At 34.7% G+C, this 13,942-nt stretch overlaps 1 protein-coding gene across 1 annotated transcript in view; it reads left to right on the forward strand.

Annotated features, from left to right (window-relative positions):
- Positions 1 to 5,840, forward strand: part of LOC136839597 (uncharacterized) — a 73,177-nt gene extending 67,337 nt beyond the window's left edge. The window contains 7 exon segments of the mRNA XM_067105877.1: positions 16 to 216; positions 1,148 to 1,289; positions 1,577 to 1,658; positions 1,970 to 2,130; positions 2,772 to 2,953; positions 3,333 to 3,434; positions 3,990 to 5,840. Coding sequence (XP_066961978.1) covers positions 16 to 216; positions 1,148 to 1,289; positions 1,577 to 1,658; positions 1,970 to 2,130; positions 2,772 to 2,953; positions 3,333 to 3,434; positions 3,990 to 4,601 — 1,482 coding nt within the window. The 3' untranslated portion in view covers positions 4,602 to 5,840.
- Positions 5,841 to 13,942: the final 8,102 nt, after the last annotated feature.

Below are 13,942 nucleotides of genomic sequence, written 5' to 3' on the forward strand. Positions count from 1 at the left end.
CCTTTTTTTTAACAGGTCCACTACCCCTCCGGTGAACTGAGGGAAGGAGCAGCGTTTTGCTTCAGGGATGAATGGGAACATCTGGGCAAGCTGGAAAAGCTTCAAGATGGCTTCATCTACCCAGTGTTCCTGGCCATTTCGGATCTCTTCATCCTGATCTCGTTCATCGTGTATCTCACTGTACCTGACCAAAACAAGCGTGGACTGAACAAAAATGTAAGTGAAATTAAGCATATTATAGATTTTATCCTTTTACGTGGATATTACTGTTACATTTAAAGCGATGCAGTTTCTTCTGTTAATTTTTCCAGATTACCCTTCTATTTTTTTTTTTTTTTTTTTTTTTTTGCAAAGAAGTGACGCCACGTTTTAGCCATTTAATAGTTGTTCTTTTCTCCCTGTTTTAGTTTAAACTGGAAAAGCCAAGTGAGTATGAAGGAATATCACTAATTGTTTACCCGTGCGTTTTACCTTCCTGACAAAGTATCTGACAAAGTTTAATCATGGCAGGTGCCATTTTTCATCTTGGATGTCAGTATTGGTTTGAGAAAACAATTTCTATTATGAGAGAAATCTGACGAAAATATGAATGATTAAGTATGGAATATATTCAGTAACCAGTTGGAAAACTCACTATCAATACAGCGAAAATTTAACAACACATATAAGAAAGTGAAAGGTTCAACGAATAGAAATTACATAACAAGTAACAAAAAAAAAGACTGCTTGGTATGAAGAAAGTGAATAACTTGCTGAAGTCTTACTTCCCCTCCAACCGAAGTATTAGTCGACATAAAACAGATTTACTAAGATTCCTTTTCACTGAATTCCAAGATTGCTTAGAATCTTTCTTGGACAAACCATAAATGCTTAGTATCATGCAAGAGTGAAGGTAGGATTGCCAGGAATCATATTTAAGTGAAGTAAGATTTCTTAGAATAATTCAACTGACCAACAATATGTCTGCTTAGAATCGTGTCTCAGTGGAACTTGATCTACTTAGACTCACATCCATTTGGCGCCAGTTCAAAACAGACTCATGCTCACAGGTTAGACTGAGTTACAAAGAATGCGGCTGGTAAGACGCAAAGGCTACCCTCGAATCTTTTTAAGCCAGAATTTACTAGAGAATTAATTATGTCAACAGGTGAAACTGGCCCATTCCGTCCTGGGCAGAATATTGCTCTCCTTCCTGTTCAGCCTCTTCTTCGCTTACCTGTTCCTGATCATTGTGAAGCTCTTTTCGGACCCAATTAACCTGGCAAGCCCCAGTGCCTGCATTGGAATTGGTGAGTGTCCTTTTGTAAAAAAAAAAATAAAAAATGAAAGAGAGAGAGAGAGAGAGAGAGAGAGAGAGAGAGAGAGAGAGAGAGAGAGAGAAATACTTGTTTTTATATTATTCATCACTGCTGTATATTTTCTGTAATAATGAACATAATTATTAGAGGCATCAAAATTTATATATAGGAAAGCACTGTCCTTTAGGAAAGTATTACTTTTGATGTTACTTTACTTTAACTAGAACGTCACTGTTGTGCATAGAAAGAAATTCTAATCTGTTTCACTTTATTTACAGGTGTATGTGTATACATGTTTTTCATGGCAACCTTCTTCTGGCTGAATGTCCTCTGCTTTGAACTGTGGTGGAAATGTGCAAGGTACGGAAGGCCATAGTGTTTATAGTACATGCTAGTGAATGATATATATATACATACATATATATATATATATATATATATATATATATATATATATATATATATATATATATATATATAAATTATCTTGAAAGTTTATTAAACAAATCTGATGCTAACGTTAATTACAATCAAACAAAAATGGACGTCAAAATCATGAGCATCCGGAACGTGAAATAACGATAAGTTAAAAAGGATTTGAAATTTTAGATTTCTTCTCTCACCGATTGCTTCGAAAAGAATGAAACCATCTTCCTTTTCTCAATGGACAGACAAGAAAGCTCCAGCGGTCGCCGATGGGTGTGGTACCAAGTCTACGCCTGGATTTGCCCGCTCGTTTTTGGTGGTGTTTCTCTCATCATGGAGTTCGCTCCTTCCATCAGCAACTGCTACATCAAACCTAACTTTGGGAAATATTCTTGTTTCTTCAGCTGTAAGTTTATTTCACGTTTATCAATGTGTTTCGATTAGTTTTTCCCATTTTTTTTCAGAGAGGCATGATTTCGAATGTTACAAATGGTTTGAGTTTTAATGTAAGGTCATTCTGACACATCGACGTTGCCCATATTAAGTAATTCTTCAGTTTATCGTCTAATATGTATTATATATAGTTTACAAAGATGTCCCTCATGAAAGATATCGAAATTTATTTTCGATAAATTCTTGGACATAAACGAAACCAAGCCGGAGAAAGATGTCAAGTCTAACCACAGTTAAGCAGTAATATCGTCGTCGTATTTCTCTCTCTCTCTCTTCTCTCTCTCTCTCTCTCTCTCTCTCTCTCTCTCTCTCTCTCTCTCTTTGAAGGACAACTTTCACGATTTAACCTCTACACTAGAAAGGTAGAATCATTCTACAGTCTCTCTCTCTCTCTCTCTCTCTCTCTCTCTCTCTCTCTCTCTCTTTGAAGGACAACCTTTCGATTTAACCTCTACACTAGAAAGGTGGAATCATTCTCAGTCTCTCTCTCTCTCTCTCTCTCTCTCTCTCTCTCTCTCTCTCGATCACACGCAAACATACAAACCCATCCACATCTACTCACTTTTCATGTTTGAACCCACCTTACCCGGACAGATTCAGTGACCCACAACAACGCTGCAAAGTGGGCCTACTTCTTCGGTCCAGTGGCAGTGCTTCTGGTTGCAGACCTCATCTTCTTCATCCTGACAGTCAGATCACTCCTGGTCACCGTTCAGCAAAGTCACAAGGGTACCGTCCAGAGACAAGCAAGGCAACGACTCAAGCTCTGTTTCAAGGTAAACATTTTACCAATTGTTTTGTGTTTTTATGTAGTTTGCATGTTGACAATTTTGGCTAAATAAATCAGTCCTTGAGTTAATCAGTCTATGCATATAATGGTAATTAGGCAAACAGGTGACTTGAATAATGCTTTTTATCTCTCAAAAATAGGCAGTACAAATCAAACATTGATACGGCATACAATTGATCAAAATACATAATTGCAAAAATAAGACTGAATTATCAATAATGCATTACTGGGGACACAAGTTATCACATTTGAACATAATAACATGGAATATATTACTGCAAAAACACAAATCGAAAACATTTTATAATTTTATGATAATTGTCTTTTATAATTTTATAAAATTTTCTTTTTCTTGTATTCCGTAGCTATTTCTGGTCATGGGAATCAGCTGGCTCGCCGAGATCATCGCCTTCGAATTAGGTCCAAGAACTGTGTGGTACATTTCTGATGTTTTCAACTGCTTCCAGGTAAGTATTTAGAAGTTAGAGTAAGACATTATGAAATGTCCAAAAAGATGTGTAACGTTGATAACTAACTGATAAGTGGCTGACTTAATTTAATTAACTGGCATCACAAGAAAAACCTTCCTTCTCTTCCTGGTGTTCTAATTATACAAGAACTCCTTTTTCTCCCACTACGTCATCAAGGAAAGTCCATTTTTTACCTAAGTCACCCACCCTCATTCTTCCTGCGTCATCCACATTGTGCACACTTGTCACTAGTCCATCTTCTGCCTCTTTCTCAAAAGGGCCACTTCGTGCCTTTTCGATTAAATTGGAAGCCTACATCTGCGATGTGCTTATTTTTATCACTCCGTCTGTGTCTAATTTTATCATCCACAGAAACTTTACCTCTATCAGTCCTTCTGTAATGCAGTTCTTCTTCATTTATGTCCATTGTTAATGAAAATTAGACAAGTTTAATTGTGCCACTTCTCATTACTTGAATTACATGTAGATAAATATTTTATATGATTCATGTGCTCTTGCATTACAACTTCTAAATTTGCATTTACCTTCCAGGGTTTCATCATCTTCTTAATATTCATTCTGAAACCCAAAATTCTGGAAGCCGTTCGTGTCAGGGTCTACAGGTGCTGCTGTGGTTCCGCCCCTCCCGCCAAGCCTCGTGGTACGATGGATTTCAGTTCGGTGACCTTATCCAACTCGTCCGGTACTGACGAGTTCTCCTTATCTAACCAACAGCTCTCTTTAGCCCGAGGGCACGACCACGCCCGTATCCAACTCTCTTACTCTGGGACAACCACCTCCTCCATCTCCTCCCACAGAAACCTTTCAATAACCAGGTCCTCGTCCCTCCAGAAGGATTCTTCTTTAGCCTACAACGCTCCTCCGTCGCCTCCGCGTCAGTTGCACGTTTTGTCTCTTGAGAATCATCTGTCCAAGAGGAAGATCTCTCCCGTATCTGCCCCTCATATCCCTCCCCCACTTCCTCCCTCTCCTCCTCCTCCACCACCCACTCCTCCTCCAGAAGATGCCGACGGAGATGACGAAGGCTCACCTACGTCGACTAGCTCTTCTCCATTGTCCTCTCGATCCTCCACTCCAAGGACCAATTCCACAAGGGCCTCTCTCTCAGCAAGTTGCAAGTCTGTTGATGAAGGATCGTGCTGATAAGAATTCCCCTTCAGGGATTCTTCACTTCAATCAAAGATGGATCCTTTGCATGCAAGCTAACTTGGCATTTAAAGACCTCTCTCTCTCTCTCTCTCTCTCTCTCTCTCTCTCTCTCTCTCTCTCTCTCTCTCTCTCTCTCTCTCTGTCGTTTGTATAATTACCGTGTCGTTCTGCGGGAAAATAGTTAGGTAGATTGTTGTAGCGAGTAATAGAATCTGAATACTTTACTTCAACTCATACAGTATATAGATATTGACTCTGTGATATAGGCCTAAAGGATGGTTAAATGCAGAACAGCTTCTCATGTAGATATAGGATAAACGACAATTGTATATATAAATTATATTACAGTGTTATGGCAGCTTCTGTTTCTATATATAGAATATTAGTATTAAGGAGACGTTATAAGAAGTGTTCGCATGACGAACAGCCAAGAAGTTTGGCACTGTAAGCCTGAATTACAGACGTGAGAGATTTAGCAAATGAAATGCATTTGCGTAAGAAATAAAGCATTGATAACCCTAGTAACGATGCTTGTGGAAGAATTTATGATGCTCTTCTGAATGCGCAATGCCTCTCTCTCTCTCTTTGTGTGTGTGTGTCGGGTATTAGTCAATACATCGAAGACTTTTTTTTTTTAATGAGTTCATGATGTTATTCATTGTGTTTGTTAGGGAATACTTCTCTCACAAGATAATTTTGAGAAACTAAACTGAAGAAACACGAAGGAAAATGTGATAAGCAAAAACGCACATTGCTCTTTGCGACTACAGACTCGGTTCTACAAGGCAACCCATTTATAGTTTTATTTTCTTCAGGGTATAATTATTTCATTTAGAAAAGGGTATTCAGTCCGATAAATGCACTACTGTTTGATTATGATGAACAATAACCGTCTTATATCAATATAAATCCATGCTTTATGACCAAGGAACGAGGGAGCTTTAAAAAAAATACTGTAGGTTTTAGGTAACGGTCGTTACATTACCTTGGTCTCTCTGTTAGAGTAAGTTGATACGTTGGTCTCTCTCTCTCTCTCCCTCCCTCTCTCTCTCTATCTCTCTCTCTCCCTCTCTCTACCCTTTCACGTACTTTACCAAGAGTGTTCATTCCCTCCAATTATTACGATTTTATTTGTTCTGCATGCTACGTTTGCTTGTTTGTTTTTTGTCTTGTTATGTACACAGTACTGCAACATTTGTTAACATTATGCATTCAAATATATTTATAGCATACTGTAGTTGTTTTCTAACATAACCTCCTTTTCTGTGTTTGTTATGGTGTGTTTGTTGCTTGCTTTAGACCCATTCCGCGTCGTTGCTTTATTTTGTTGATTGTTGCAAAGAGAGACACTGCAACAACTTCACTATACAATCTTTTATTTTTTTAGTGTTATAAAAAGAAATCACTTATGGACTGAACTTACAAAGAACAAGACACTTTGTAAGCCATTTGATATAATTACAAACTTTTTCATTTTAGCACCTAAGACTACTGATATGTACAAAAGAGAAACAGGTTATTGAAATATCTGTATTGCAAATATATTTAACCAAAATTAACTGGAAATCATATATATTTCACTATACGTGGACAGGCATTTCTGAGGCTAATCACAACACAAAGCAATATAAATCAATCGATACAGGTAAGTTTGCTCTGGTTTGTAGGTTTGACAAATGATGAGTTGAATATGATGGTTATCACAAATAAATGGGTAGTGGACTGCTATTTGTAATCACCATAATTACTCATTAGAGTTACATGTGTACATGAGTACATTCAGATCACATTAAATATATATGTATATATATATATATATATATATATATATATATATATATATATATATATATATATATATATATATATATATATATATATATATATATATGCATATATATATATACATATATGTATATATGTGTATATATATATATATATATATATATGTATATATATATATATATATATATATATATATATATATATATATATATATATATATATATATATATATATACACGCATACGATCTGGTGTTCATGGAAAGGCGCACTGTTCACATTGAATTTAATTCAAGAGCCGACGTTCCACATCGCTTCGTGCATTTCCAAGGCTGAAAAAGCGGTTCAAATAATAAATACTTTTTTAAATATAAAATTTGTGTGTACTTTTTATCTTATGTATGCAGTTATTTATTATTTTAACCGCTTTTTCAGCCTTGAAAATGCATCAAGCGATGTGAAACGTCAGCTTTGGAATAAATGCCATGTGAACAAAACGCCTTTCCATGAACACCTGATCATTTATATATTTATATATATATATATATATATATATATATATATATATATATATATATATATATATATATATATATATATATATATATATATATATATATATATATATATATATATATATATATATATATATATATATATATTACTCTATCACCTTACAGTCATGCAACTTTGTTGAAATAGATTTCTTCTATAAATAAATAAATATATATATATATATATATATATATATATATATATATATATATATATATATATATATATACATACATACATACATACATACATATATATATTATATAGTAGGAGCCTGATAATAATGAATGTTCAATGGTACGGCATTACCACATGAGAAGACGAGAAAGTCAGAGAGAGAAGTATTGGAATAATTGCTTGCGAAAATCGACAAGTCTTGTTCGTATTGGACGCACTGATAAATTGTGCATCTATTCCATCACTTCAAGTGATGTCAGTTAAAATGCAATCATTATGATGCAGCTGTGCGTAGGTTGGAAATGCATGTACATTGCCCACCGTCAATGTGTCATACGATGGTCTAATAAATAAACCTGTTATTTAACAAACGAAAACTTCAACCAGCTGAAACTAAACCAACTACCAACCATGAACTTTCCACGATGTGAAGTCTGGAAATCGACTGCCACTGTATGAATTCCCCTGTTGCTAAAGTAAAATAAGTAATTTTTGTCATTATACTTCAGTCTGTTTGATGTGATGTCAACAGAGTAATTGATTTCCATGAAGGTGAGTAGCAAATCTTCTAAGAAGAGCCTATGACTCCGTGTTGCTTTATTGTAGAAAATTACGCTATGTACAGTAGAATAGGGAACTAACTTTTAATATAGTTTGAGTATTCTCTGATTAATATTAATCAAAATGAAATTTTACTGTTACAGTGAAAGTTCGAGACAGAGTGCTTTAATATCAAGCAGCATGTTTGTTTTGTAATCTTTTTTATATATACGAACAGGTGCAATTTAGAGTATTGTTATATAACTACAAAAATGCTTTTCGTATGTCAACAGAATAATTTAGTCAGTTTCGTCAATTAATTTCAACTACAAAAGTCATGGGTAAGATGTTTTATGTTCACAAAAAAAAAAAAAAATATGTCCTGTTACATCGTAATGTACGGTAAATGGTGACATTCTACTACCAAAAATAAAGAACTGAAGATCAGGTATCTGGACGTAAGAACTACAGACAATGGTATATTGACTGATGAGATGAGTCCTACGGTAAAGACAGTGGAAACGCTTCTGAAAATATGCAACACGCTGAGTGCATGGTGGGATTGTTGAACTCTGAATTGTCTCCGTTGGTTGGGAAGAATCCAGAGGTCCACATCAATCCCCTTATCCCTTTCAGAACCTAACCACTACTATGGATATGGCACACAGCCAGCCTCAGTTAAACCAACCACCAACCATGATGAACTTTCCAGGATTTGAAGTCTGGAATTTTATCAATCTGGTAGCGCATATCTCACTAGTTCATGGAAAAAACTTTTAATTTAGGTAAAAATGAAGGGGTGAAAAGTATGAACGCAATATAATGCGTGTGTGTGTTGGGGGGTGGGCGGTTGTTGGAGCGGATGGAACTCACTACACATAATGAGAGTGCGTAAAAGACAAGAGGTGAGTAAACTGGTTATGTAAGGGGGCCAACGAACTACTGATGAGCTTTTCATTTAGGTACGTGACGCGGTTCTGTTGTAGAAGTCTTCTGAACGGGAATTTCTTCTTGATTCAATAGTTAAAGGATGAAAGTAATACTGACTATCGTGCAGTTTTTTCTTGAAGACACCTCTATTGATGGAATTTTATATATATATATATATATATATATATATATATATATATATATATATATATATATATATATATATATATATGTGTGTGTGTGTGTGTGTGTGTGTGTGTGTATAATTAAATGCTGCGAGTCCAAAACATTTCGTCCCCTAGATACGAGTGATACATAAAACATATATCGTATGGGTCTTTTTTGCAAAAGTTAATAATGAATTCCTTCTCTTTTGCATATAAGTGTTTAGGTCTTCATGTAAAACTGAAGACATTATTTACGCTGTAAAGATTATGAACTTCTGTCAAAATTATAATTTCTCCTACTAGGTCCAACAGGTCTAAGAGGAACAACAGAAGAAGAAATCGCCACTGGCTCTGACCTACCTATGTTGGGCGTCACATCAAGGACCAGCCATGACGCCTAAGGACACTTCTTCCACCGTGGGGGCTTCCTGCCTAAAGGACTTTCCGTGACATCTTCGTTATCACAACTGTCACAAAATCAACTTTTAACAAAACGATAAGCTTTTGGAGAAAGAAATAAGTCAAAGTCGTGTGTATGGTTTGATGATGAAATAATGATTTATTGGAAATGGTGATCAACATGGCCTACATTGAAGGCGCTATGTAATCACTTTTAAAAATTCTGTGTGAGATCAGGAAAATTAAAGGGGTTTTAGAGGCTAGCGTTTGGCATTGATTTTTAGCTTCTTATCGATTGGTATGTCATCATCATCTTGATGAGTATTATTATTATTATTATTATTATTATTATTATTATTATTATTATTATTATTATTATTATTATTATTATTATTATAGTTGATATCAGCAAAACAAGCTAATGAGTCCTTTTTCTACATCGGTGGTCTTTTGGGTTTAGGCGGGAATACTTAACTAGACAATATTTTTGCATTAACAAATCATCAATGTGATTCATAAAAAACGCCTTGTTAGTGAACCGTTACCAAAACTAAGAATTTTCTTCCTTGAAGAAACAGAGCATCTATTGGAGAGAAGTTTCAAGATGCTTAGATGACATTATCACGTAAGTGTTATTTTTTTCCAGAAAAGACATTAAATATTCGTTAAGAAATAGAATTCGTCCAGTTCGAAGACAAAGGTTCAAGTTCCAATGTTAAGATGATTTAATGCATAGCATAGAGAGTTGGTTTATAATATATACTGGAGCTTTTCATATTTGACTAATTATTCAATTATAAGCCACCAATGGTAATTCTTTTTAAGTTATTGAATTGCATAACTTAAAAGTGACAAAAGATAATGAGAAAAAAACTTTAATTCAAGGATAATATCCATTTGTTTCACAATTAGTTAGAAATGAAAGTCGTTTAAATTCAGAGTGAGTGGCCATTGTTAACAATAAAAAAAATTCATGTTTAGTTAGATAATGATCTTCTATTATTTTTTATATAAATATCTTGTGGATTTTGGAGTGTTCCACCGTATTTCGTGCCCTAACCGCAAGAAGTGTCGTGTCAAAAATTACTGAGTACATTAAATAAATAAATCTAAAAAGCATAGTGCAATAAGTAAAACTAGGAGATTCCAGTTTTTACCTTTAACATAATTTAAATAAAATACAGTTATTACTGCTAGCAATCTTGGCTACATAAATCGAAGTTATGCAAATTTCCCATTGCTACAACATTTATTGAATTTTCAGCCTATTGACGACCATCCATATTTGTCTCTTTAACAGATATGATATCAAATGTCCCTTGGAACTATACTTGAAAGTTCAGCTACGTAAATTGGTGTCGCTTTAGCTGGGGATTAATTTGAAAATGCCCCGTGGGCCCTTTAAAAAAAAAAGGGGGTGTTGGATGGGTGGTAGAGACGTCTGCAAAACAGATTTGAAAATATAGAATCTGAAGTACTTTTCGCGCAAGGTACTAAAGCCCACGTCTTGGCTTAAGGGGAACTCAATTAAGTGTTGAATGGGAACCCTTTGGCTGCCCTCAAGAAGTCAAACCATCGAGGTCTCAAAATCTTCAGTGAACTGTAGCTGAAGACTGATTCGCAATACATGCATGGTTTAATATAATCTCAATGAGTTTAAGGCAAAAAAAAAAAAAAATCACGGCGAGTCAGTAGTTACTTTACTTTACTTAATTTGCGTCATAGCATCAAAGGTCAAAGACGCACAAATATACGGCTAGAAATTAGTTTATATATACATCTAACAAAACTGACGATTTTTAACTAAATTCCAACAGTGTTTAAGTTAGCGCGATGTAAACAGAATACACATCTCTTTATCATATTAGAGTAATTAAAAACTACTTTGCAAAATAGAACAATACCTGTCATAGCAGATATACTGTTGTCTGAGACCACTTTTCAACAAATCGTCTTAAAGATTACATTAATCTTGCGCCATGCGTGTTTGTTAATATTTTTTACGAAAAGATGTCGACATAAATAAACAAACAACAAACAAATAAATAAATAAATAGATAATGATCTTAGCTGCTTCACGTAAAAGAGAGAGAAGAAGGCCATAGTTGTGATGTAGCGTGACATAAGGTAAAAAGTATGTCTAGATGACCAAAATGATTAAAAGAGTGTAGGTAAGTTGAAGCAGTGCTTTTAAAAATCGTTGACTAGGTGATCTTGAAAACTGTCATCAGAGACGTCTTTGATCTTCTGGGCAGCTTTGCATCCAGTGTGAACGGCTCAGAGGATAAAATGGGAAATGGTGCTTCATCCAAGGAATACCTGTCAGTGGTTCCTAGGCATAGCACGTAGGCCTATTGCCCTATACTAGTTATGCTGCTAAAGCTTGACTTCTCAGCAGTCGGGATTACGCATCGTGGAGAGGGGGACTTCATTGCTTTCTTAAGCCCTTCCTCGGTTTAATTTGAAGTGCTGAAGGTCGACTTTCAAAATTCCCTCCAATCGCTGTTTTGGAAAATTAATTCAAAACGTTTTAGGGGGACCATGTGATAGGAAAGTCTTCGTCGTAATGGATAAGGCAATTCTTAACTGTAGTTACGCAAAATGTTATGACAATGAAGGTCAGCTTTTATGCCTAAGTTAGGTTAGGTTAGGTATTTTGATTTTCCATCTTGCATTTTCTCACAAAATGTCGTAAAAACTTGGTGTTTCTTTTTTGTCATTGTTATGAAATCCACTTCTGTCATAAAATCATTCACCACTAAAGTGAAGTTTTCCTGTGATTATTTCATAAGATTCCTATTGGATTATTTGCTTAAGGTTAATTTATATTAAGTAATATTTTAAGCATTTATACCTACCATGTACAAATTCAATTTAACAGTTATGAATCTGGATTATATATTAGTAAGGAAATTTTCATAACTAGTTTACTCGTGTGATTTAACTTTAATAATCAGTGTCCTACGCTGGAGCTGCCAGCAGATTTACTTTAAGAATAAGTGTAAAATATATTTTTATTTAGCCTAATATTGCTACGTATCTTTCTATAGCACTCAAATTGTTGCACTGATTTTAAAATAGCTTTCACTTGCATATAAATTGCTATATATATGGATAATAACTGTGTCTATTCGTGATCTGGGCTTATACAAACATGTATGCATGTGTGAGGAGAGAGAGAGAGAGAGAGAGAGAGAGAGAGAGAGAGAGAGAGAGAGAGAGAGAGAGAGAGAGAGGGTGCTTGTTAAATAGTACAAAAACTTATTATACTATCAATAAATTTGCCACTTTAACTGTATGCAATACAACAATCTGGAAGAGACAAAAAATACAGTGGAGTTACAATTAAAAGACTGTTTTTGCTAAATGGCTTGAATAAAAGTCACATATAAACAACTTGTTTTAATTCATTTTCCTGTATTAATAGAACCGCACAACCTCTCGACACGTCCCTACCCTTCTCAAATAAAAATAACTGAGGCAAAGAAATATACATCACTTTTATAATAATGACTGGCAACAACTGCTAAAACTATTCTTTTATTAAACATAAAATTTATTTCAAGATAAAAAAAAAATCCTTTACTTTTGCTACTCCTTAAGTTCCAGATATCAGCCCTATAAAACAACCCAGCCACGGTAGTTGGAGGTTAGTAAAGCCCAGCAACCAGTACACAAAAACCCCGACTTTGGCCCTTTATAACTCTGGAAATATTCAACCGATCGGGATGAAACTTTGACTTTAGAGGTTTCCCACTAAGGTCTCTAATCATGTACGCTTGGTAAAATGGTCATATTGCTGTAAGCTTCATAGTAGCTATCAAAGGGGCAACCAGGAAAAGGCAGCACGTATATTAAAAGAACAGTTTATTTTGCCGACGGCGTTTCGCAGTATTTCATTGTATCTTCAAGGCTGCAATTTACAATAAAATTACTTAGAATCTTATAAATAAAACGCAAAAAAGAGTAAAATAATTTAAAAATCACCATAAAAACGGACATACCTACCTAAACAGAGTTAACAAGAAACTAAAACATTTAAAAAAAAAACAGGGTATGTAAAAGTTGAAGTACAGTCCAAAACCATAAACAACTAGTTACACTATGAATAGCTGTGTGGAGGCTGTCTGGGTGTTTAACGAGGGGATGGTAGTTTTAGTTATGATGGACTCTAAAGTAGTTAGTTCCTCCTCTTCTTGCGTGGAAGATATGATTTTAAAATCTGCATTTTAAAGGTTTTGCCCCTTGATAGCTATATATATATATATATATATATATATATATATATATATATATATATATATATATATATATATATATATATATATATATATATATATATATATATATATATATATATATATATATATATATATATATATATATATATACATATATCACAAGGCCTCCCAGTATGTACTTATTTTATACAACATTTACATAAACTAAAATTTTATGCTCCCTGTTCATGATGTTTTACACATCGATTAATACCATGCACGCGGCTTTTTTTTTTTTTTATCGTGCATGAGCCTTGCTACCTCTCATTTGCTACTGCCCAACAAGACGACAATTCAATTCACCTACAAGCAAGTGTGGACATGACAATTATGCCATGGAGGATGGAGCCGGTTGAAGGACCAAGACAGCCGGGCGACAACCGATCGTGTGGACAAGGCCTAAAATGCCCCCTTAAATGCAATAGATAAATACTGAAAGAGAAATTAACAGTCAGCCAGAAGGTCTGAAAGGAGTAACAGGAGGAAAACCTCGTAGTTGCACTA

Source organism: Macrobrachium rosenbergii, chromosome 6, assembly GCF_040412425.1.
Source record: "Macrobrachium rosenbergii isolate ZJJX-2024 chromosome 6, ASM4041242v1, whole genome shotgun sequence".
In the NCBI taxonomy this organism is placed as follows: domain Eukaryota; kingdom Metazoa; phylum Arthropoda; class Malacostraca; order Decapoda; family Palaemonidae; genus Macrobrachium; species Macrobrachium rosenbergii.